The sequence below is a fragment of the Lemur catta genome, chromosome 5 (genome assembly GCF_020740605.2).
Source record: "Lemur catta isolate mLemCat1 chromosome 5, mLemCat1.pri, whole genome shotgun sequence".
NCBI classification, from domain to species: domain Eukaryota; kingdom Metazoa; phylum Chordata; class Mammalia; order Primates; family Lemuridae; genus Lemur; species Lemur catta.
The window spans coordinates 74240380-74264998 of NC_059132.1; the positions used below are offsets into that span (position 1 = coordinate 74240380).

The 24619-nt window shown below is 38.7% G+C and overlaps 1 protein-coding gene, 1 non-coding gene and 1 pseudogene across 2 annotated transcripts in view; 1 reads left to right on the plus strand and 2 right to left on the minus strand.

Moving 5' to 3' along the window:
- Positions 1-9738: 9738 nt before the first annotated feature.
- Positions 9739-10884, minus strand: LOC123638484 (annotated as a pseudogene).
- A 2203-nt stretch (positions 10885-13087) lies between these two features.
- On the plus strand, positions 13088-13149 carry LOC123639035. Its single transcript, XR_006735605.1, has one exon. It is a non-coding gene; the product is annotated as a U7 small nuclear RNA (small nuclear RNA).
- Positions 13150-13179: 30 nt separating this feature from the next.
- SH3D19 (SH3 domain containing 19) overlaps positions 13180-24619 on the minus strand; it is a 161582-nt gene continuing 150142 nt past the window's right edge. Inside the window, exons 16-21 of the mRNA XM_045552110.1 lie at positions 24336-24394; positions 22122-22324; positions 21593-21645; positions 19317-19503; positions 18826-18923; positions 13180-15114 (exon numbers count right to left, since the gene is read on the minus strand). Of these exons, the coding sequence (XP_045408066.1) occupies positions 14998-15114; positions 18826-18923; positions 19317-19503; positions 21593-21645; positions 22122-22324; positions 24336-24394 (717 nt within the window). The 3' untranslated portion in view covers positions 13180-14997. The remainder of the gene's footprint in view (positions 15115-18825; positions 18924-19316; positions 19504-21592; positions 21646-22121; positions 22325-24335; positions 24395-24619) is intronic.

The following is a 24619-nucleotide window of genomic DNA, read 5'->3' on the forward strand; positions in this document are numbered from 1 at the left end:
ACCTTTCAGTTGCTTAGGCTAAAATCCTCTGGTTATCCTTGGCTATTCTTAGTTCGAAAATACATCTGGAGACTAACCAGTTCTTACCAACTCCATGGCTATTACCTTGAAGCAAGCCACCATGGTAACTTGGATTGTTACTATCTGTGACTTACCGTGGAAGTCTATTTTAGACAGTCAGTTCAAAGGTCCTGTGTGGTCTTGGCTTTAACTTGTCTCTTCACTCCTCTTCCCCTTGCTCTTCTAGCCAAGCCATCTTTTATCCTTGTTTTCCCTGTGCTTGGAATATTCTTTCCTTAGATGACCACAGGGCTTACTCCTTTCAGTTTCTGTTCTAATGTGTCCTCAGTAGACCCTGATGATAGGTTCATCCTATTAAAAGTTGTACTCTACCCTCCTGTATTCCTTGTTATTTTTTCCCATAGTTTTGTTTACTTGTGTCTACTAGGAAAGCTCCATGAGGACAGTGCTTTTTTTTTTTTTTTGTCTGATTCACTGCTATATCTTCAGTGCCTAGGAGTTTAATGTTTCTTGAATAAAAGAACGAATAATGTTCCCTATTAATGTCCCTCAGTGAAGAAGCAAATGCCCTAATATTTTCTACTAAAGGCTGGTTTAGACATAAACTTGAGTCCCAAATGGCAGGGGCTTTCTCCCCAAGGTGGACAGAATTTGGGCCTAAAAAGAGGTCACTGGGGATGGGGATGAGGAATTGAGTTACATAAATGGTACATCAGTTTTCCTCTTAGTGCTTCGAGGCTGGACATCATTTAGTAAGATAGGGTATAATCGACAATCAAGCTCTAATCTACACTGCTGAATAGAGATTGGGATAGTATTTCTACTTTTATCTTAGAGGGCTGATTTGAAAAAGGTTCCAAAAGAATGTTTTTGTTGTTGTTTGTTTTTTGAGGCAGTCTTGCTCTAGTCACCCTGGGTAGAGTGCAGTGGCGTCATCCTAGCTCACTGCAACCTCACACTTCTGGGCTCAAGTGATCCTCCTGCCTCAGCCTCCCAAGTAGCTGGGACTACAGGCATGTGCCAGGACACCTGGCTAATTTTTCTATTTTTAGTACAGACGGAATCTTACTCTTTCTCTGGCTGGTCTTGAACGCCTGAGCTCAAGCAATCCTCCCTCCTTGGCCTCCCAGAGTGCTAGGATTACAGGTGTGAGCCACTGTGCCAGGCCCAAGAATATGTATTTTATTTTTAAAAATCGGTTTGGGGTCAGGTGCAGTGGCTCACACTTGTAATCCTAGCACTGGGTGGCTGGGGTGTGCTGGGTGGCTGCACCCCAGCCTGGGCCAACTTGAAGGTAGTTAACATATCTACTGAAAATACTGCGAGCAAATTCTAAATTAACCATTTTAAGAATCTGGATGACTTCTTTAGTTGATTCCACTTGAACTATTTTGATGTAGTCTTTCACAGGAAAATAAACTTTTGTGATCAGTGATACACAAACCTTCAAAAACCGATTACTGAAGACTTCCTATGTGATAAAGCACGAATTAGTCCTCAGTAGCAAATCTAACGCTTGAAAGAGACTTTTGCTTCTTTAATGTGTAAATCAAGCAGCACCATTTGGACTTTTAATGTAAGTGCATACTAGTGTGAAAAGGGGAAAAAACTACTAGGGAGAGTAGCCTAGATTATCTGGGTGGGCCTAATGTAATGATACAGTTCTTAAATGTAGAAGAGTATGGAAGAGGAAGTCACCAATATAATTACTGAGAACAGTTTAAAATGTTCTTGGCATATGCTTGCCACATTCTTCCCCAGTAAGTTTTTATAGTTGCACTATGGTAGCATTGCTTGAGCATTTGGCCACCGCTTAATAGCCCTCTAGGCCTTCATTTAGTCTCAGTGCTACCAGTAACTGTACTGCCAGCAGTCCTTAGGCTGATGATTCTCTAGTCATTTTGGTTGTTTGAAGTCTGTTCTCTGGTAGATTCCTCAGGAAGTTCTCATGGCAATAATATCCTTGCATGTTGGGTATAGGTTTTCAGTGTACTTTATATCTGAAAGTCACTTTTGCTGGATATAAAATCCTTGGCTCACTCTTTCTTCATGCATCTTTAATATGCTATTCCATTTTCTTATAGTGTAAAGTATTGCTAATGAAGAGTATGATAATCTGGTTTTTTTCCCTCACAAGTCTTTGGTTTTGGCTAGAGGGCCTCAAGTTTTAAAAAATTTTTTGTTAAAAAATCCAATAATTTTACTAGAATATGTCTTGGTAGTGGTTTTTCTGATTAAATAGTGTTAGGTATGCAGTATATTCTTTCAGTTTATAGTTTCAAATCTTTTGGGGGGGGCGGTAAAGTTGTCCTAAATTACAGTTTTTAGCATTTGTTTTGTTCACTTGCTTTGATTTTCTTTATTAGGGACTTTGCCCGTGATCTAGCAGCTGCTGTTGTAGTCCTTAACCACCCATGTGAGGAAATCCTTAGTCTAGGATAGGTTGGCAAATTACTGCCCATGGGCTAAATCTGACCAGTTTCTATTTTTGTATGGCCTGCAAGCTGGTAATGGTTCTTCCAATTTTATAGGGTTTGAAAAAAAACCAATTTTATTACATGTGAAATAATATTCAGATTTCAGTATGCACAAATAAAGTTTTATTAGAACAGTCACACTCATTTAAGTATTGTCAGTTGCTGCTTTTTACACTGCAAGAGTTGAGTAATTGCCACAATGGCCATATGTGGTGCATTTGCCACTTGACACTAAGGCGCAGCACACTGCAAATCAGTGACGTGGCACTCAAAATATTTTGGCCACACATGTCACCTATCTGTGAAAAGACATCTTCAAAAATGAAATATGTAAAATCTCATTGCAAATCAGCATTCACAGATGAAAATTTGCAATTGATTTTCATTACAGGAATCACTAACTTTGGATCCTACATAAATATTATCCCCCACCCCAAAAGAGAGAATTCCATTCTTCTCAGTAGACTTGTATTATTAAAAAAGTACTCCATTATTAATATAGTTTGAACTTCATTAATAAAAATTTGGATGAAATTTGTTTCCTCTTGTTATATGCCTACATAATATACTCAGTTTTGCCTTTTGGCCCACAAAAGCCTCAAATATCTATTATGTGGCCTTGTACAGAAAAAAGTTTGCCAATGCCTGCTCTACATAGCATCCAAATTCAACTGATAGGATTTGAGCAACATTTGTAGTGAAGACAAAGTTTTTGAAAATTTATAAAATAAATGTTTTATCAATAGAATAATTATTTTATGTGTGTGAGGCCCTCTGGGCCAACTTAATGTACTGTTGTTAAATCTTCCACTGCTAAACGTGAGACTGATGTGTACAAGCTTGTGCACTAAATGCTCACAGTTTCAGAGGAGATTCTCCCATTCAGGGCACTGCTATGTTTAGAAAAGTGTTAATAGAACAAATGCCCCTGCCATTTGCCACCAGGGTGTGTATGTGTGTGTTAACATAAGTGTTTCTACTCTCTGATGTCCAAAGTTTTCACTCTATCTATGAAGAGGATGATGGCCCATTTTTTGAGAACTCACAATTCTCAATCTCATGGGCCTTGACCAGTTTCATCACACCTCTACCAACAGGAGTGTTTGATAAACTCCAATAAAATTCAGGGGCTTGTTCAGCAAGTAGTTTCTTGAGACTGTGCGGTGATTCACAGTGCTCACTCCCTCTGGCAGTCAACTGCTCTCTTTAACTTTTCATCACCTAAAAAAACCTAACACCTTATTGGAGATACTGGAGATAGTATATGCCTCCCTAAACAGGCCTTGATGGTCAGTGTTCTGGGTGCAGCAGCCTTGGCATCATCCTGATTTTGCATAAAGTGGTAACGGCAACTCTTGGAAAACTGTTTATCTTCCACTTCACCTCTTGATGCATACCCACAAGTGCTGGCTCCATGTGGCCTTACTTCACAGATGGGTGGGGGACCTGTGGCCTTGGGGCCACATGAGGCCTTCTGGATCCTTGAGTGTGGCCTTTTGACTGAATTCAAATTTTACAGAACAAATACTGAGTCAGAGAGTATCCATTGTGCTGCTGTTGCTGTCCAACTTCAGGAGAACATGGCCACTGCTCAGTTGGGCAGAACTCAGTGTGGTTCCCATAGACGTAGCAAATACTCTTGATGAACCTTGATGTATTTTTGTTGACTGTTGGGCTGTTGTCTATGGCCTAGCCATCAGATCTGCTTGAAAGATAGGAAGAATAAAGACACCCCTTTAGGGCTGTAACTGTGGAAACGTGGCTGCTGATTGGACCACCTGAGTCACTCGTGTGGATGACTACGGTAGGGCCGGTTCTCTGATAAGACCCGGTGGAATGAAGCTGCTGATCAAGTTGGCACCACCTAGACCGTCCCCACAATGGTGACACATCTGCCATCATGGACTAGGCACACAGTACTCTTTCTCGCATGCCAGTCTTCGTGACTCCTGCCAAAAGTTGGCCCGTTTGTCTTCAGTAAATGAGGCCATATTACACAGGGCCCCACTTGGTCCTGACAGATTGCTACCCTGGGCCTGTGGCCCACTCTCAGGGTGACTAATGGTGCCTCACTACTATTGACACATTCTTAGGTTATGATGTTGCTGTTCCAGTCTGATCAAGTGACTTTGACAATACGATTGTAGGTCTTGAAACTAATGTATCATATTCTTAGTTTTCCAGACTATTTGCAGTCTGACAGTGGGATGTCTTTTGTCATAAAGGCCATCCAGCAATAAGCTGAAAGTGAGATTATTTGATGACTATTTCATGCTCACTACCATCCACAGATAACTGGCATTACTGACTACCCTCACCTCCTCCTGTTCCACACACCTGAGTAAGGTAGTTGAGTCATAGAATATGACAGTCCCCAAAAAGGGATTATCTTCTTTGCTGTCTCCTGGGTAACAGGACAAAAGGTATAGGTAAGCCTGGGCAACATAGCGAGACCCTGTCTCTACAAAAAATTTAAAAAAATAGCCAAGCATGGTGGCACATACCTGTAAGCCCAGCTCCTCGAGAAGCTGAGGCAGGAGGATCTCTTGGGCCCACTAGTTTGAGGTTGCAGTGAGTTATGATAAGGCCACTGCATTCCAGCCTGGGTGAGAGAGAAAAACCCTGTCTAAAAAAAAAAAAAAAAAAAAAGTTCTGGGTGAAAGAAGGAATGATGGAGAGAAGTTTGTTATAGGTATCAATTTTGTGTCAGTGGAGGGAAAGCAACAACACTGGCATCTAGGGAGAAAACACTTCAGGCCCTAGGAGTGAGAGTGAAGGGGTACAATCAATGCACAGTTTATGATTTCTCAACGTAGGCGCTATTATATTTTAGGCCAATACTCGTTGTGAGGGGCTGTACTGCACACTGTAGGACATTTTGCAGTACTGCTGGCCTCTAGCCACAAAATGCCAGTAGCACCTTCCCCCTAGTTGCGACAAATAAAAGTATCTTCAGACATTACTAAATATCCCCTGGGGGACAAAACTGCCTCCAGTTGGAACCACTGCTCTTGATCCAAAACCGCTACCTGAATCAAATGGCAGCGGCAGCTGACAGTGTGACCTGCTGCTGGGTTTTCATCCCTGTGCATGTGCTACGAAAACAGGAAAACACATGTAGACGTGTGGTCGGCCTTGCATTATTCTGCTGTGCCTGAACCACAGCCCCCAAATTCAAATGTATACAGACATAAGGACCAACAAAGCTTGGATTCAATCAGACTGAACAGCCTGGTCCGAGCGCAGTGTTTACAACTAATCGATCCCAACCAGTTACAGATTCCTTTGTTCCTTCTCCACTCCCACAGCTTCACTTGACTAGCCGAAAAAGAAAAAAAAAACCTGACTGACCATATGCTTTTGATATGAGTGGCCTTGTGTTATGCCACACGTGGCAACTGAAGCTGCAGCTATTTGGTGACACTGCTCATGTGACTTAACCAACGTGATGATGAGGTTTTACAACAAATCCTGAACTGAAGTGCCTTGTGCCCTTTGAGTTATATTTTTGTATGTGGGGGAAAAATGGGCCATGAGATGGCTCTCCAGTAAGGACATGGATTGCTTTGTGGTTCATCTATTGTCCCTATAATTACTGATGATGCCACTAGATTACCAGATCAGTTTAAACTCCCCGTGCAGGTTGTAATGAATAATATCCTGGCCGTAGAATACCTCGTGCCTGCCTAAAATAAGACCTGCTGGTTCTCCCTGAGACTTAATCACAGTTAGCTGTCTGGGACCCTGTAGAGCGTTCCTGAGATGAATACTGAGGGTTGGCTTCATCTGCTACTTCAAATTTTACTGATAATAGCATTAATTAAAGGTTGTATAAGACAAATTGAGTGGATTTGGTTATAGCCTCTAGATTAATCAGAGTGGTTGCCAGAATAGCATCCTTGTGTAAAAATTCAAGTTTGGCCAAGAATGTGTCAAGCTGAAGAGTGAATTGTGAGGAAAGTAATACGCTGTCGTAGACTCCAAGTGTTCGTGTATGTTCTTGCTGAGTATGCCAAGAATACAATCCCTTGACTGCTCTTTACCTGGGCCATTTCTCAGGGTCGTGTTTGCATCCTTGTGAGCAACCTTGAGAGATGAGGTAACGTCTCCCCCAGGAAAAAAAAGCAGGCTGGCTTCCACTTGCCATGAGAGTGGTGAATCTTAAGCATTTCTCTCCTGTAATGCAACCCACTCCATGATGAGGCCTTTGAATCACCTCCTTGGGATTTGGGGGTACATGGGAAACTGACAAAAAATGAACATGAAACTCTGGCTGTTACTTTTGCTGTGAGTAACAAAGTCTTTTTTTCTGACCCAGGACTCTAATGTCTTCTGCGAGCATACATGAAACTGTGGTAGGCTAACATTTTAGCTTACAAGTTGGGTAAAACGTCAAATACCACAAAGTTCCTGACACTTTCTTCTCTTCCCCAATTATTGGAACAAATCTAGCATATCAAATGTAAATACTTCAGCATGCATCTCTGAAATGATTCCTTAAAAAGAAACATAACCACAATTCTATTAACACACCTCCAAATTTCAACGTTCCTTAATATCATTAAATGTCCAGCCACACCAATTTAATGAGTAGTTCTCTGTTGGACGTAATGCTGCAACAGGCAATGCAAGTGACAGCAATGAAGGGTAACGAGCTTCCATTTGCTAAGATCATTTGTAGAGTCAAGGTAGAAAAATTATTGCAGGTGTCATGTCCTAGAAGTCTGTTTGTGATATTGTAATTGTTATGTCAAAAGAAAATGTAACTTACTACAATACCAATAGACTGATAAAACCAAATGTTGGTAAGGATGTGGAGCAAATGCAACTCCTGAACATTGCTGGTGAAGTGTAAAATGGTACAATGTCTTTGGAAAACAGAGAGTTTCTTATACAATTAAACATATTTGTTATATGAGTTAACATTTTACTCCTAGGTATGAATCCAAGGGAAATGAAATGCCATTCCACAAAAAGACTTGCTTAAGGAAGTTCATACCAGCTTTATTCATGGGAGCTAAAAATTGGAAAAAAACCCAACAGAAGAATGGATAAACAAATTGTGGTACATTCATATGTAGAAATACTACTCAGTAGTAAAAGGGAATGAACTACTGACACAACAACATGCATAAGTCACAAAAATACTATGTCGAGCAAAAGAAGCCAGATAGAAAGAGTAGATACTATATGATTCCATTTTTATGAACTTCAAGAACAGGCAAAACTAATCTACATTGGTAGAAATCGGAACAAGGACTGCCTCTGTCGGGGGGAAAGGGACACGTGGTGATTAACTGGAAAGAGGCACGAAAAACTCTCTAGGGCGACAGAAATGTTCTTGTATTGGTTGATGGTTATATGACTGTATATAATTATCAAAACTCAGAATTTTTGCTTAAGATCCATGCATTTTATGTAAATTATGACTCAATTTAAAATGGGGTCTAGTCAGCTAGGTCATGGACTTGCTACATTGTGGTGTCTGTCTGTCCCACTCTGGGGTATGCTTTCCACACAGTGGACTCACCCTTTCACATCCACTCAGGTCTGGAACCAAACCTAAATATGCCTCTTTTTATTCCCCTGTCATGGGCTTCTTGGCTACTGTGGTTTTTAGTACCATGGCTCTGCACAGTGGCCTGGCCATCACCTTCAGGGATTATGTGGCCAGATCTGATAACAATGTCCAACATTTCAGTGGTCATGGTCAGCATTATTGCCATCTATGGCCTGATGGTAGTGGTCCTCAGTGCCAAACCCTGAAGAAAATCTCAGTTTCTTCATGGGCACCTGTGGAGACAAAATTGATTGCATCTTGGATGGTGATCCGTCATGTTGACTTTTGATTAGTCCCAGTCTCTTGTGAGTGCCTCCAAATTCCTACTTTATTTCTTGTCCTTAGTGTAAGAACATGTCAACCTTGATGTTATCACACAAATTATATAGCCTGTAGCATTCTTGCCTGTTCTGGAGGGATGCCTTTAATTGCCTACAGAGCACATACGCCCTTTCCCTTGTGGTATATAAGTCCTGGGTCTGGGGAGTAACAGTGCGGAGGTCTAACTGCAGCCACCAAAGACCACACCTCCATTTGTAAGTTCCTCAATAAACCACCCTTTGCCAATAAACTGGATTTGTCTGCCCATTCATTGGTTTCTCAATTCCTTAGGCATTTGGGGGCCACTTTGCATATATGGCCCTTTCTCTGTAAAGCACGAGCTTGAGTATTTGGCTGCTGGCTTTGTTGGAACCACCAGTGTCCAGGGCTCTCCTCAGCAGCCCTATTTGAGAATGTGATCCTGATTCTCATCTTCCCAAGCTTCTTATATGAGCTTCTTGTATGGCATTATCATCACCTTCATTCTCTCCATAAAGCAGTCTGTTTCTGCAGCCATCCACTAAAATGTGATATAGAAGTCATCCATCCCCATGTAGCAGGAATGGCCTGGCACCTGCACAGGACAGTTGTCCCACTTGGGAGATGGTGTTACAGATACAGCATCCTAGTGCCTCATTTGTGTTGCTCTCCAACCTCGCTCCTGGCCCCCTCACCGGACATCTGGGCCTGCCGGCAGCTCAACCCTGTCTGTCTGGCCAGGTCTCTCTTTGCTCCCACACTGACCTGCCCCTAGAGTGCTCTGCGTATACAGATGAATTAGACAACTCTTTCATCACGGTATGTTTGTTTTAATAGCTTGACATTTTCATACATCTACAGGGAAGACACCACTGCTTCCAGTATAGGGCCAGCCAAATGCTCTGAGGCCCTTTTGGGAGTAACAATTCTGCTCTTCAGATGTTGGCCACTTGGGGGCCTGGAGGATAATGTGGTGAGCCTCAATGGTCCTTAAGTCAGGGCTCTACCCAATGAAGTATGTCGAGATGACTGAAGAAATAAATGTAGCTGCTCCTTTTTTTTTTTTTTTTAAATTTGAACTTCAATTTTCTTTTTTTAGAGACAAGGTCTCACTCTGTCACCCAGGCTGGAGTGCAGCGGCACAATCATAGCTCACTGCAGCCTTAAACTCCTGGGCTCAAGCAATCCTCCCACCTCAGCCTCCCCTGAGCTGGGACTACAGGTTATGTGTCACCACGCCCGGCTAATTTTTTTAAACAAAATTTTTGTAGAGATGGGTTCTCACTATGTTGCCCAAGCTGGTCTTGAACTCCTGGCCTCAAGTGATCCTCTTGCCTTAGCTTCCCAGAGTGCTGGGATTACAGGCATGAGCCTGTTCCTTTTATTAATAATTTTAAAGAAGAACTAAATATAGGACAATATTTAGTATTGAAATTGTGAGTCAATGTTTGTTAAAAGCAGATAGACAACCAGTAGGTAATATTCCTTTCTGAGTTATGAATTTAATTCATTTCTCCTAAAAAATATATCATTGAATTATTGCATAATTTGCAGTGGCATACATACACTTATGATTCCCTTAAAAATATCCAGAATGCATCCCAGACTCTGAAATATAAATGTGCTAGTTTAACAGTGCTTAGGTTAATCTCTGAGACTCCAAAATAATAAAAATTGTGTTTTGTGCCACGTTTGTTTTTTGGGTTTTTTTTTTTTTTTTTTTTAGAGAGAAATGTTGTATTTAATGGTAAAGTGTAGGACACTCCAGCACCAGGAACGGCATAGTGTCTCAGCAGAAGGGACGGGTAGGTGATCCCCATGGTGCCTCATATGGCCAAGAGGACGAGGAAGGTGACCATCAAACAGAAGAGCCCCATGTCCTCAGACAGGGTAAAGTCTAGAATGGCCTAGGAGAAGAGCTGCTGCTTGCCAATGATCAAGCTATCAATAACTGTTCCAATACCAGTCCCTGAACCAGCCACACCAACCATGGCTGTCCCAGCACCAATAAACTTTGCTGCTGTATTAACGTCCTGGGAGACAACACTGGTCTGGAACTCCTGTCTGGCCGCCTGGAGTAGGGAGCGGCTGTAGGAAGGTTTAGATGAATTCTCTGGCTGTTGAGGAAGGAGGCAGACACAGGCCTGATTAGACCCCTGGTGCAACAGCAGATCAGAGCTGGTGAAATGAATAGTGCCCCAGTGGTCTGCATTTTTTTTCAGTCTTCCAGCTTTAGCCCTTGGTCTCAGTGCCCTTTGTGTTACATCTGTATGAAAACTTAGCTTTAAGATTGCTGTGCTCTCCATACTTTTACAAGATCTGATGTTCCAAGCATTCAAATATTCCCTACTCAACAGAAAAAGGAATTTCCATTAGTGGATCTGTTCACGTCTGAACTTCTAGGTGACATCAAAATAAACTGCCCACATGAAAACTGAGAAGCTGACGGGGCTTCCCCCACCCCCTTTTTTTGAGACAGGGTCTTGCTCTGTTGCTCTGGGTATAGTGGCATCATCATAGATCACTGTAACCTCAAAGTCCTGGGCTCAAGAAATCCTCTTGCCTCAGTCTCCTGAATAGCTGGGCGTGGTGGTGTGCACCCAGCTATTTTTTTCTATTTTTGGTAGAGACAGGGTCTTGCTCTTGCTCAGGCTGGTCTCAAACTCCTGACTTCAATCGATCTTCCTGCCTCAGCCTCCTGAGTAGCTGGGACTACAGGCACATGCCACCACACCCAGCTGGTTTTTTCTTTTTCTTTCTTTTTTTTTTTTTTTTGAGACCGAGTCTCACTCTGCTGCCCGGGCTAGAGTGCCGTGGCATCAGCCTAGCTCATAGCAACCTCAAACTCCTGGATTCAAGTGATCCTTCTGCCTCGGCCTCCTGAGTAGCTGGGACCACAGGCATGGGCCACCATGCCCGGCTAATTTTTTTCTGTATATATTTTTAGCTGTCCAGATCATTTCTTTCTGTTTTTTTTTTTTTTTAAGTAGAGACAGGGTAGTTTTTTCTATTTTTGATAGAGACGGGGTCTCGCTCTTGCTCAGGCTAGTCTCAAACTCCTGACCTCCAACAATTCTCCTGCCTCAGCCTCCCAGAGTTCTAGAATTACAGGTGTGAGCCACTGCACCCGGCCAGGAGTTTTCTTCTTGAAAGAGAAAAATTCAAGTCTTTAATTTATTCTGTGCAACTCTTTCTTATCATCAGTATTGTATGAGAAATTGCAAGCTTTATAGCCAATAAAACAGATCAATTCTACTTGTTTAACTGCTAAAGAGAAATGTATCACACTGCCATAATAAATGGAAAAAATACTAGATTGGGAATCAGTAGGGCTAGGTTTTACTTTAGGCTCTGCCAGTAACTGTGACTTTAGGCAAATCATTTAACCTCTGCAAGTTGAGCTCTGGTCTCCAAGGACTCTTCTGAGGTTTAACAAGATGAGCTTGCAATTAAGTGAGAGGCCCCTAGATGGTGGTGTTGTCCTTGGTCAGGATTTTATTTTTTTTCCCCTTCTATAATGAGTGAAGTAAAAAGGCATAGGTTAGAAAATAATTTCCCATTAGTGCTGAAAAAGTTCACTGTTAAGAATTCATTCGATGGCATTCAAAATGGCATTGAATCATGAATCACATGGCTCATGTGCATTTGACAATAATTAAAAGGAATAAACCATTAATGATTATATCAGAGTGAACAGTCCCTTATAATTAGTCCATGTATCCATTGCTATTTTCTCTAGGTATATTTATCCAAGTAGCTAAGGAAACGGAATAAAAACTAAATAATGATTATTAAGGGTATTGATTTATAATCTTATAGAAAAATGTTTTTTTCCAAATGTCAGTTCTAATAATAAATTTTGATAAATGCGCTGATTTCTTTCATTCTGAATGTTAGACTATATTCATGACCTGTGACTTCCATGAGCACAATGGTAGATATATTCTATTACCTGTCCAGCCATAACAAGGGCGTCTTTTAAAGAAATATGCTGTCAGGAAGAGTAGGGAGGAGGGGAAGAAGAAAAATAAGACTTTTATAACTAAAAAAGAAAGAAAGAAAGAAAGAAAGAAAGAGAAAGAAAGAAAAAGAAAGAAAAGAAAAGAAAGAAAAGAAAGAAAGAAAGAAAGAAAGAAAGAAAGAAAGAAAGAAAGAAATATGCTGTCTTTTAGTATTCAAAAGGATAAGAAAAATATAATAAATGGCTTCTCTAGTTTTAACCCACCAAAGATTCAGAGATTCCAGTTTGAGGAGGCTTAGATGAACAATATCAGGTTTTAACCCAAAATTCCTGAAAGGAAACAGAATGCATTCTTATTTCTCCCTGATGAAATTCATTGAGTATAGAATTATGTTTCTCTTTAAACATGGTTGAGTCTTGCCTCGAATTCAATCAATACACAGAATAAGAAAGCACCTATCAAAGCCTATATGTTACATTTTTGCTTCCTGTCAGTTGAGTAGGTAATAAATGACAATCAAAAAATAGAGCATGACAGAGTGAAATGACATAAAACTATGAATTTTGTTTCAATATAGATTTTTGTCCACAAATTAAAAAGAAAAGATACTGAGTGAATCCAAATGGTATTGCTATATATTCATCCATTCAACCAACCTTGAACCTGAATGGCACTAAGGACTGAGGATATAAAGATAAATAAGAAACCATCTCCATTCTGAAAAACTCAGTCTTACATGAGGAGAAAGGGAATTTGAAAGCTCGGTTCAGTGTTCCAGCTCTTTCAGAATTTGTCTAGCAGGTTTTCTGGTCCTCACCGGAAGACCTCCGCCCCCACCAAAAAAAAAAAAAAAAAAAAGTAAGTTCGGTTCAGTTTATTATAGTGTCAAGTAGATTTACAACTATTGCACTTATAATTCTGCTGACAGAAGGCCAAAATTTAAGGGGGATATTTTTCTCCAATAAAAACAGGTTTTCAGAATCTCCAATAAAAGATGTTAAAATTACACAGGCAAAGATCATATACCTCATGTCCCAATCCATGTCCCCACCCTCTTCTTGTTGTTGTATAGCTTACTGCAATTGAGAATTTGGTTTGGATAATGCTTTGAGTCACCCATTTCTCATGAAATTAGTTTTGAATGACATTTGACAAGAATTTTCTTTATACTCGCTTCTTTACCCTAAACATGTAGAAAAAACAGTTCTCATACTCTAAAACCAAATGTAACCACATAACTGGGAGATGAACTTTAGTAAAATACAAAGTAAATATTGCCTTACTTATATAGAACTCCATGTGGTGTTCCCATAATGGTATAACCACTGATGGCCTAACTTTTTGGACAATGGGAAAAAACAACAAAAGCTAAAAAGTGGTCCAGCATATGAAACTCTTCTCAAAATAGAAGAAAGTCATGAGCATTGTTGGGAAAGCATTTTATATTTCCAATAAAATTCTATTCCACTGATCTGTCTGGAAGATTGTCTTCAACCTATCTGGCTTTAGCCCATAAACTGTAATTGAATCAGTCATGAAAAGAACCACTTTTATCTCAAGCTTAGAAGGTACAACAATGGAGGGCAGGAAAGTGGTTTTTTTATTTACTCTAATAATTATGCAGGGATGAGCTAGGGAAAAAAATAAAAGAAAAAAGTACCAGTCTTCAGTCCTCTTAAATTATTTTTCATTCTGATTATATTGTAAAGAAATGAGCTTTGGGGGTTTGGCATTGTTTTCCATCTTAACAGCTGTTCTGTATTCTAAGATACGATTTGTGATTCATAATGTACTACTATAACAAGAAACAGCTTTTATATATTACTGGGGTAATGCAAAGAAAATGAATTTTCCTTTGGGTACCAGTCATTGTCAAAGGAATGATTGCAGATTCAGGAAGTATGCTTTATAATAACCCTGTTAACATAAAGTATACATTGAGCAAAGAAATAAGTATAGCATGTATATGGAAGGGTTAGTTGTATTAGCAAGGCATTTCAGGGATGCTTTTGGTTCTTTTGAGTAGGTAACATACATCACATTTTGACCACCTTCAAATCCTTGGACAAATGGAAAACACAGTAACAAGAAGCATTTGGTGAGCATGAACTGATAACACTATGTGCTTACAAATGCTCCAACTAGTCATTAAACGATCTCTCCTGAAGGAAAGACTGGCCCTGGTAATAAGGCTAATGCATTCAAACTGTAAGAATTAATCTGAACATCAAAAATGAAATTTAGATTACTAACCTGATAGTTACATGATGTAGAATGTCAAACACCTTCTTTTTAAACAAAAGTAAAAAGTGAAAAAGCACAGTTAATTCACTTGTGCTGATTAAAATAGATGTCCAAGTGCAACTTTTGCTTGTCAGCTTCCCTGTGCTGCCATGTCACCAGATGTTTTCCCTGGGGAAATGTGTCTCCATTGCTAATCCTGCTAGATATTTTCCTTGGTAGAATCCTAGCTCATGGGTTCCCATGTGCATGTTTCTACTGTAATGAAAGCTAACTACAAAATCTAGAAGTTTTCTGCTTTCAGAAAATTCTAGTGTACCATGTACAGCTTAGATATTTCTTTTTCAGTTAAAAAAATAGTGCAAAAACATATCTGATAGTCAAAGTGATAGTTCAAGTGAGTTCTTGTGTCAACAAACACAGTCAGGCTTCACCTTTAGCTGACTTGTAGAAACTGAACATAGTTTTTGGGAAATATTCCAGATTTTCCCATTAGTTCTCCACTCATCCAGTCATCATCTACAGATTCCAGCTCTGTTATTATATCTCCAGCCTGTAAGAAGACAGGAATTGGAAAGAATTATTGGTTTCTGTTGAGTATAAGCATGGTAAGTAGCAGCCTACCTGGAGCAGCATGAATAACCTTCTCTTAATATAACTCATTTATCTTGATTTGCCAAGAGGATTAAATGATACATCACAAAGATGATCTATATCTAATGAAGCCATCTGCTTGTATGCCTCTTTTCCTCAAAGCCCATTCCTTTGGCATTGTCAGCCTTGCTGCAATTTGTTTTCCTGCTTATATTTTGTGTATCCCAAATTCACCACTCACAACTTAAAATCCCTATTGAGTAAATAGGAATAACAGCCATCATATACGTATATTTCTCATCTAACAATTACTTACCCACTATGTGTCAGGCACTGCTCTGGGCACTAAAGATACAGCAATGAATAAAGGCCTCATTCTAGAGTGAGAAGACAAAGAAGCTGGAAGAAGGGGACAGAAAGCATGGGGTCGCCAACTCATTAGGGCAATCAAGGAGGGCCTAAGGTGACATTTAAGCAAAGAGTTGAAGATGAGAGAGTAAGCCACGTGCTTACTGCATGCCTTGTCCTATTCTATGTACTTTACAAGAACTAACTCATTTAAACAATACCACAGTCCTAGAGATAGATACTATTATTATCCTCATTTTAGAGATATATTTTTATAGAGTTCCTTATTTTAAAGACAAGGAAACTGAAACCCAGATAGATTATGTAACTTGCCAGTGTTTCATGTCTAGTTAGAGAACCAGGATTCAAATTTAGTGATTCCAGGGCTTGTATTCCTAACCACTAGGCTTTGTGGCTTCCACAATTTACAATGGACCTTTTTACTTAGAAAGGCTTTCACTATAATTGCCATTTATCAACATCCTGAGCATTTTGCATATAATGGTATTTCTCCTCTACCATTTGGTTTATTCCATTCCTCCATGGCTCTAGTATCAAATTTGTATTTTTTCCCATTTTAAAGAGCTTCAACTTAACTAAGAACAGTGATTTATCCTCATCAGGTTAGTCAAAGGGGCTGTGTGTCTTATTCATTTGCAAATTATAATTTGTCTAGCAGATGAAGACATAACTATTTTATTCCTTGCAGTTTCTAACTATTTCTTAGAATCCGTGTTTAAGATTCTATCTACAATGATCCAAGATGACCCTGGCTACTTTTAAGGATATCTTTATCAGGCTAAATGGATTTATTTGTAGCCCTAGTACATTACCCTCTGGAAAAAAATGGTTTAAGGCTTTTCTTTATGGAAAATGGAAATGAAACATGCTGACTATCAGATGTCATTAATTAGTCTACTCTGCTAAAATCTGTAAAAATCCTGGCAATTCAAAGTTTCTGTTATAAATAAGTTCCTTTTGGTTCCTAAATTATAACATAATGGTTGACTGAAGCTATTTTTCTTAGGCCTGGTCCATACCTATATACCATGTCAGTTTCCAGAGGGCTAGGACTATTTTTAAAATAAGTTCTATTTACTAAAATTTTGTGGATATTTAATAAAATATTAATGACCAATAACACTGAAAGCAGTGCAGAATCCCTTAACAAAAGAACTATCTTACAGTTGGTCATCTGTAAAATGAAGACAACGTATTTTTCTGTAGGACACTGTAAATTTTATTGTTTATATTGACATAACTTAAATGAAGGCCAAAATCATATCCAAAAAGTTTGAATTCAGATTCTTCACTTGTAGTAACATTTTATTTAAAAATAAAAGAAATTTTGAGCCACTGATTCTCAAGACTGAAAAGGATAAGCCAACAGTTTCCAAACTTTTGGATTTTAAAGATTAAGACATTAAACAAAAAAGGAACTGATGCAGGGTTATTAATTTTTAATTTTACATAGGGCCTAAGAAATATCTTATTTACTAATAATATTTTATAATAGAAATGACAGATTAATATAAAAAGGATAAAAGAATATTCTATCATTCAAAATAAAGGAAAACTCTATCACAAAATGGGAAGTTAGTAACCTTACAATGACATATTTCAGCATGTCCCCCTTAATCCCCCAAAGCCTGCACATACCTAATTCAGGTATTGCCTTGTTTTCCTCATTTTGTTTTAGACAAATGAAAACCTTGTTTGGGCACTCACTGTTTTAAGTTGCATCTTGTTCAAGCAGTCCTTGATGCTTTAATTCTTTCCATAGCATCCTTGCCTCTGACTGAATATCATCATTGATAGGGAATGTACCACTGTCTGACACAGGCTATTTTGATAGCAGCAACTACTAAAACCACCCTCCTTCCTCTAGCACAGTCCCAAAACACTACCACGGGTGCTTTCCTCCGACCATGGTCCAACTATGGATGGGGAAACAGAATTATGGAAATGTTGTTTTTACTTTAAGAAAAAATAAAAGGTACTTCTTTGGTGAAGTAAGATTAAATTTTAGGCTTCCAGAAAACAAACAAACAAACAAAACCCTTTGCAAAGTAGCTCAACCTTTGGGGACCATTTCCCCAAAGCTCTGCTCAGTGCTATTGTGGTAAGAATTCAGTGCCTTTACAAGGCTAAAATGCTACAATGGCAAATTGTAGCAGGTGACATCTGATTTCTCCATTGATTTCAAAGACATGTCAGTTGGCCGGGCGCGGTGGCTCACGCCTGTAATCCTAGCTCTGGGAGGCCGAGGCGGGTGGATCGCTCGAGGTCAGGAGTTCGAGACCAGCCTGAGCAAGAGTGAGACCCCGTCTCTACTAAAAATAGAAGGAAATTATCTGGCCAACTAAAAATATATATATACAAAAAAATTAGCCGGGCATGGTGGCTCATGCCTGTAGTCCCAGCTACTCGGGAGGCTGAGGCAGTAGGATCACTTAAGCCCAGGAGTCTGAGGTTGCTGTGAGCTAGGCTGATGCCATGGCACTCACTCTAGCCCGGGCAACAAAGTGACACTCTGTCTCAAAAAAAAAAAAAAAAAAAAAAAAAAAAAAATAAATAAATAAATAAATAAATAAATAAATAAGACAATGTCAGTGGCTGGCTGTGAGGGCCACATAGAGGATCATCCTTTACTAAAGCTACAGACGAAATCTTCAATATTACTGAGATCTGATGTTGTAAGGCCAAGGAACAAGGAATTACTTTGGGGATTATGGGGTTATTAAGCCAAGGTTTTTCTAAGTAACTAAATGCCTGATTGATAATGTAAATTATCAGCCGTATTTGCCCTATTCACTTTCTCTAATCTCTTCCTTTAGAATTAGTACCTAAGATTGTCTAAGATATCTTCATTTAAAAAAAATTATTATTATTATTTTAAGAGATGAGGTCTCACTATGTGGCCCAGGCTAGAGTAGAGTGGCTATTCACAGGCATGATCCCACTGCTGATCAGCACAGGAGTTTTGACCTACTCTGTTTCTGACCTAGGCTGGTTCACCCCTCCTTAGGCAACCCTGTGGTCCCTTGCTCCCGGAAGGGGGGTGGGCACCATATATTAATGGATGCCAAACTTAGTGCAGACCCCCAACTAGCATAGTGCACTGCAACCCAGAACTCCTAGACTCAAGTGATCCTCCTGCCTCAGCCACCCAAGTAGCTGGGACTACAGGTGTGTGCTACCATACTTGGCTTATTCATTCCTAGGTATGATCAATATTCCATTCAAATGTTCCACTTTTCGATGGAAGACATTTCAAAATTTATAGTATTCTATGCAGTTTTGAAAAGATACACATTCTGACCTTGAAGGAAAGCTCATCTTCATTCTCCCCGTGGAAATCATATAAGGCTTTGGCCTTCCTCCCCTTCGGTGCTATAGCAGACACACTTTTTGCCTCAGCTGTGAAGACATCAAAAATCCAATGTATAGAAAGATAATGGACTAAAATACAAATCAAACATTTTAAGAGACCCCCTTGTCACTCTCAGAACATAATATTTTCAATTAATTTTGAACTTATTTTAACTTGCAAAAAGATGAAGCCTGTTTGCTTAGCAGGGAGAAATTATACAGAATATGTTTTTTTAGACAAAATTAACCATTACTTAGTGAAGGTATTTTTATCTTTTTTTTCCATAACTTTAACAAAGTATGTGAATGAAATTTATATAACTTTATGAATCATCTCTTTCAAATGTAGACTAAAACCCAAACTGAGCATAGTCAGAGGGAAAAGGAAGTTTCCATGGGCTTCCCTCTACGAGTAAGAGTAATGTCTTCTGGTTGTCATACCTGGGCAGGGCCGCACGAAAACTGCTGGGAAGATCCCCTCTCTGTCCTGCAGTCTGCCCCTGCACCAGTCAGAGTCCAGACGCTCCAGGATCAGGATCCGGTCTCCCCTTTTGAAGGATAAGTCATCACTGGTCTCTGCTCTAAAACTGTGAAGAGCTTCACACCACTCTCCAGAAAGACTGTTAACCTGTTACAAATCAGAAGTTTGGTAAGAGGTGTGAGATTTTATTTGAAATTGAATTCCACAAAGCTTAAAAAGTAGTGGGAAAAAAAAAGCTAAGGGGTCATAAGATTTCAAAGCTCAAAGACTTCTTTAAATTACCTAATACTTTATGTTGTTATCAAGTTTCAGAAGTAAATTTTCCAATAATTTTTTTCTTAAAATATAATTCTCAATGACAAGTATGATAGAATTTGTGGCTTTTCTGCTTTTAAGGGCTATCCCATGCTTAAGCAAAATTTTTTTTCTTATTATGATCCATGACACTAGTTACCTTAAAAAATTAGGTAAAAGCATAAAATAGTTATACATAGTATGTATGATACTATGAGAAATTCTGATAAAGTATATAATTTTCAGTGAAGCTCTTCTTTATCTAAATTAGGAAGGATCAGAATGGGCAGTCTGTTAATTCCCAGGTCTTTACTTGATTCAGTCTATCAGATTCTATGGCATAGGACTTCATTAATTCATACTTTTAATTTTATGAGGCATAGTTAACTCTGAGGTTGGCAGGATAACCACCCAAATATTGTGGGCTAGTATGATGGAATGCTCCAATAAGAATACTTTTACCCCAAACATATCAGAGGAAGGTTTTGCTCTGTGAAGAGGTATCTCTGCCAAATCGGGATGGGACCTCTATGTTCAAGAAGCTCAAGCAGGCAGTAGAGGATAATGATAAGAACAAAGGCTTTGGAGCCAGACAGGCAAGGGCTCCAGACCTAGCTCTACCATTTTCCCAGCTGCAGGACACTGGGAAAGACACTTCTCTTCTGAGTTTCAGCTTTATCTTACGACTGGTGTGAGGATTAAATGAGATAACACATGTAGAACCCTTGGCACAATGCCTGGCACATCTTAAGTTCTCAATAACTGATGGATTATAAACCAAAATAAAACAAAAAACAAGCAAACAAAAAATCCCTAACCTTAGCCCTCTTGCTCATGGACATGAGTAACCAGTTCTAAAGAATGGAACTTATTACTCTCAAAAAAGGCAGGGAACCATGTGAACATTTCCTTTTGGAGAAATGTAGTCAGTTTCTTTGCTGTTTGACTGATCAGTGGGTGAGGATGAAAAAATTAAGAGACACACAGCCCAATTACAAGTGACATGACCCCAAACACAATGACCCCAATAGGATCACTCCTCTAAATACGTCGTAAGAAACAATGGAAGTCACCATATTCCTATTGCCTTTAAACACTTAGGGAGTCATGTTATACACTATAAAAATTTTAACCCCTTTTTTCTCTTTCCTGTTAAAAAAATAATACAAATGTTCCCAAACATTTGGAAAGTTCAGAAATTTATAAAGAAGTGGGGAAAAAAAAACCAATCCATGTATATAATCTTACCACCAAGAAGCAATTGAATGTTAACAATTTAAATATATTTCCTTCTAGTCTTTTTATGCTATATATTCAATTTTGTATCCCCTTTCCCTATAACATGTTTTCCTCTTATGACATTTCTTTTATAAATCTTGTTTTTCATGGCTTCAGAATATTCTCCCATTTATGGTCATTGTTAGGTTGTTTTTGATTTTTACTTATACCAACACCACTATGACCATCTTTGTGACTAAAATTTTGTCTCATTTTTTTATCCTTTTCTTAGGGTGATAAATAATAATAATGTGTACTTTCTCCTTTTAGACACTCACATGCTTATAATTACTTGTTGAGTGTTCAGTTGCACTGAATCTTTATTAACTAGATAGGTTAAATGTTATTTTGCTGCTCCTTTATTATACATTTCCTTGATTACTAGTAAGGTTAAATATTTTTTCAATATTAGCCACTTATTGTACCTCTTTTATGAATTTTCCAGTTATGTCTCTTTCCTCATTTTCTATCAGGGTCTGCATGTCTTTGCATAAGCTCTCTATATAAAATATACTAACAACCTAACAATTTAATTTATTATAAACATTTGCTATATGAATTGAAACATGATTTCATACCATTTTCTCTTGATACTTATGATTTTAATATTCCTTCCAGAGTTTAAACCTGGCTGTCACTACAGTTACCTATTCAGACAGCCTACCTGAGAATTTGAGCCAGAATCTTCTTTTTTGGTTTTTAGTGGTACCTTTGAGCCTACATTTAAAACAAAAACAAGAAAAAACGTCAAAACATCAGATGTAAAGATCATATAGTATTAGAAATAAATTACTGGGCTGGAAATGGGAGTGAAAAGCCTGGGATTCTAGACCAGTCTCTCCCTGTGCTGGCGATGTTACCTAGACCTGTACTATCTTCTCTCTGGGCTTGTTCATGTAATTGTAAAGTGAAGAAGGATATACCTTGGTTATACTCTGTAGTCCGTTTCTGTTTAAAAGTCTTTATATTTCTTATATGAAGATATTGCTAATTACTTAAAACACCAAAACCAGCTCTTTGAGAGAGGACCCCAGTAATGAATATCCCTCACAAATTACCTTCAAAATCATTTTTACTTCGACCTTAAAAAAGTAGGGCAGTATGGATTATTTTTCAGTTTAAGTATAATCCCATTATTTGGTTTATTTGAATCAGGATATGACATAATGAAAACACCTATTAGACATACTCACTTAAAACAGTTGCAGCAGAGGTGGGACAATCTTCAACAAGTTCCACAAAGTTAAGGGGGAAAATCCCAGTTCTGTCTCGAAGTTCTCCTCTGGCCCATTCATCATTCACATACTCTTTAAGAATAATAATTTCTCCCTCTGAGAAACTTAACTCATCCTTCTGGTCGCCAACATATTCAAACCGAGCAATACATCTTGAGCCTCTAAACAAAATACATTTTGTGGGTTAAAGTAGAGAGTATTTTTAAAATACTTTAAATCTTTCATTCAGTCTTTCAACAAATATTTACTCTGTGTTTACTATGGAACAAGGTATACTAGGATAATTTAAAAATTTTCCATGAAAATAAACAAGTTACACTTTTAAATGACAGTACTTACTTTTTAGATATGAACCTATTCACTCAGAAAGGCAAAAGCTCAAGGTCACAGAGTACATGAAGAATTCCAGATAAGCAGCTAGGTGGTTAGTTTATACTGCCATATCTTTTGATCATCTTAATTCATTACACAATCTCCCCAGTCTCCATGTGTTGTATCTGTAGGCCACAGCAATTCATGGCCCAGTCTGTACCTTTCAATCATAAATGGCACTGAGTTTAGGAGTGCTGACCCTGAGAATCTCAGGGCAAGATAGCAAACTTTCAGATCAAGAATCAGGGCAGAATGCAATGGGCATCAGCCGGGCACAGTAAATGCCCAATACATGTGAATCCATCAGTGAGTTGGCCTGAAAAACCAGGAGGTTTGAAGAAAACAGAAACTTGACATATCATAATACATAATCTTATACCTAACTCTGTTGCTGTTAAAAATGACATTTTTAGGGGGCTGGGTGCCGTGGCTTACACCTAGAATCCTAGCACTCTGGGAGGTCAAGGCAGGAGGCTTGCTTGAGGTCAGGAGTTCGAGACTAGCCTGAGCAAGAGACCCCATCTCTATAAAAATAGAAAAAAATAGCTGGATGTGGTGGCATGTGCCTGTAGTCCCAGCTACTTGGGAGGCTGAAACAGGAGGATCACTTGAGCCCAGGAGTTGAGGTTACAGTCATAGCTCTATGATGATGCCACTGTACTCTAGCCAGGGTGACAGAGCAAGACTCTGTCTCAAAAATAAATAAACTAATTAATTAAATCAAATGATTTTTGTATCTCCTTTAAAAAGGCTTCATTTCTGAGACTTGGAACAATCCTTACATGATCTGCAATTTTGACTGAAAATCAGATAAAAGCAGAGATAAAATTGTATCTCTAGAAGGTATGATTTAATACCAAACCTTCGATTTGAGGCTTTAGAAAGGAAGTTTCAATAGCAACAGGCTAAGGAGAAGCAATTGCCTAAAGAGAAAAGGTTGATTGTAGCTCCAATCAAATTCTGATTTAAGTCAGGTCAATGGATTAATGGCTGTAAAAGCCCACTTTAAATTCAGCCGGCTGACACAGTACATGCTGCGTAAAAATAGGAGAAAAACTGAACCTGAAACAGAATTCAACTATTGTAGCATCAGAAGTTTTCTTATTTGTGATAACCTTTGCATTTATTTCCTAAAGTCCTCTGGGAGCATCTCCTTATTACAGTCTTCAGCAGGTAGTGAATTCTATTAATTTGCTCATTTAACTAGAATATAAAATTGCATTGTGGCAATGTTTTAAATCACAAAGGAGTTACAATGACACATAAAAGGGCATATAAATTCCTGGAAAGGTCCTCAGAAATAAAGGAAGTCCCCTTCAACTTAACTCTTTCTTCACTTTCTTCTAGTTCATCTTAAAAACAGAACAATACAAAATGTCTACCAGTTTTGTAGGATTCATATTTCTATAAAACATTTCCCACGATAAAAATATTTGAACCTTTTAAAAACTTGTGGGTAGATAAACACCAGAAGGTCACAATAAAATGCACTGGATGATGACATCATCTCTGCCAATGCTGGGGCCAGGCTTTGAGAAGAAGCATTAGGACAGACCTTGCTTTGTTGCTACCTATATGTCCCGTGCTGAGATGGAGAGTTGCTTAGGTGGGCTTCTACCCATTTCATCAGGATTTTAATTCACCATCACTTTTTAAACAAGTTAAGTTTTCCTCACAATTAAAAAGTCATACTTAGAATTTGAATAATCACACATTATAAGCGTTTAAGCTTGGTAATTCTTCATGATATAAATGGTTGCCTCCTTTGATTGTCGTGCAGAAGAACACAAATAAACTTACTTAACACAAAGAGATGAAATGGATTCTCTTTTCCCATTTCCTCCTTCTGGAATATCAACCTGGTAAAGACAAAATCAAGGTAACAATTGTATTTTTTCAGATTTTAGTAAGATAAATTTCAGGCTAACTAATTAGGAAATGCATGATTGAAATCAACCAACCAGTTTAGCTAAGTCTTAAATGGAGTAAGTGGTACCATAGGTGCTAAATGGAAAGAAATCCTGAATTTGAGTTTTGAAAAAAAATGCATAACTTGTGATGTAGCTTTTCCTGAGTAAACATTC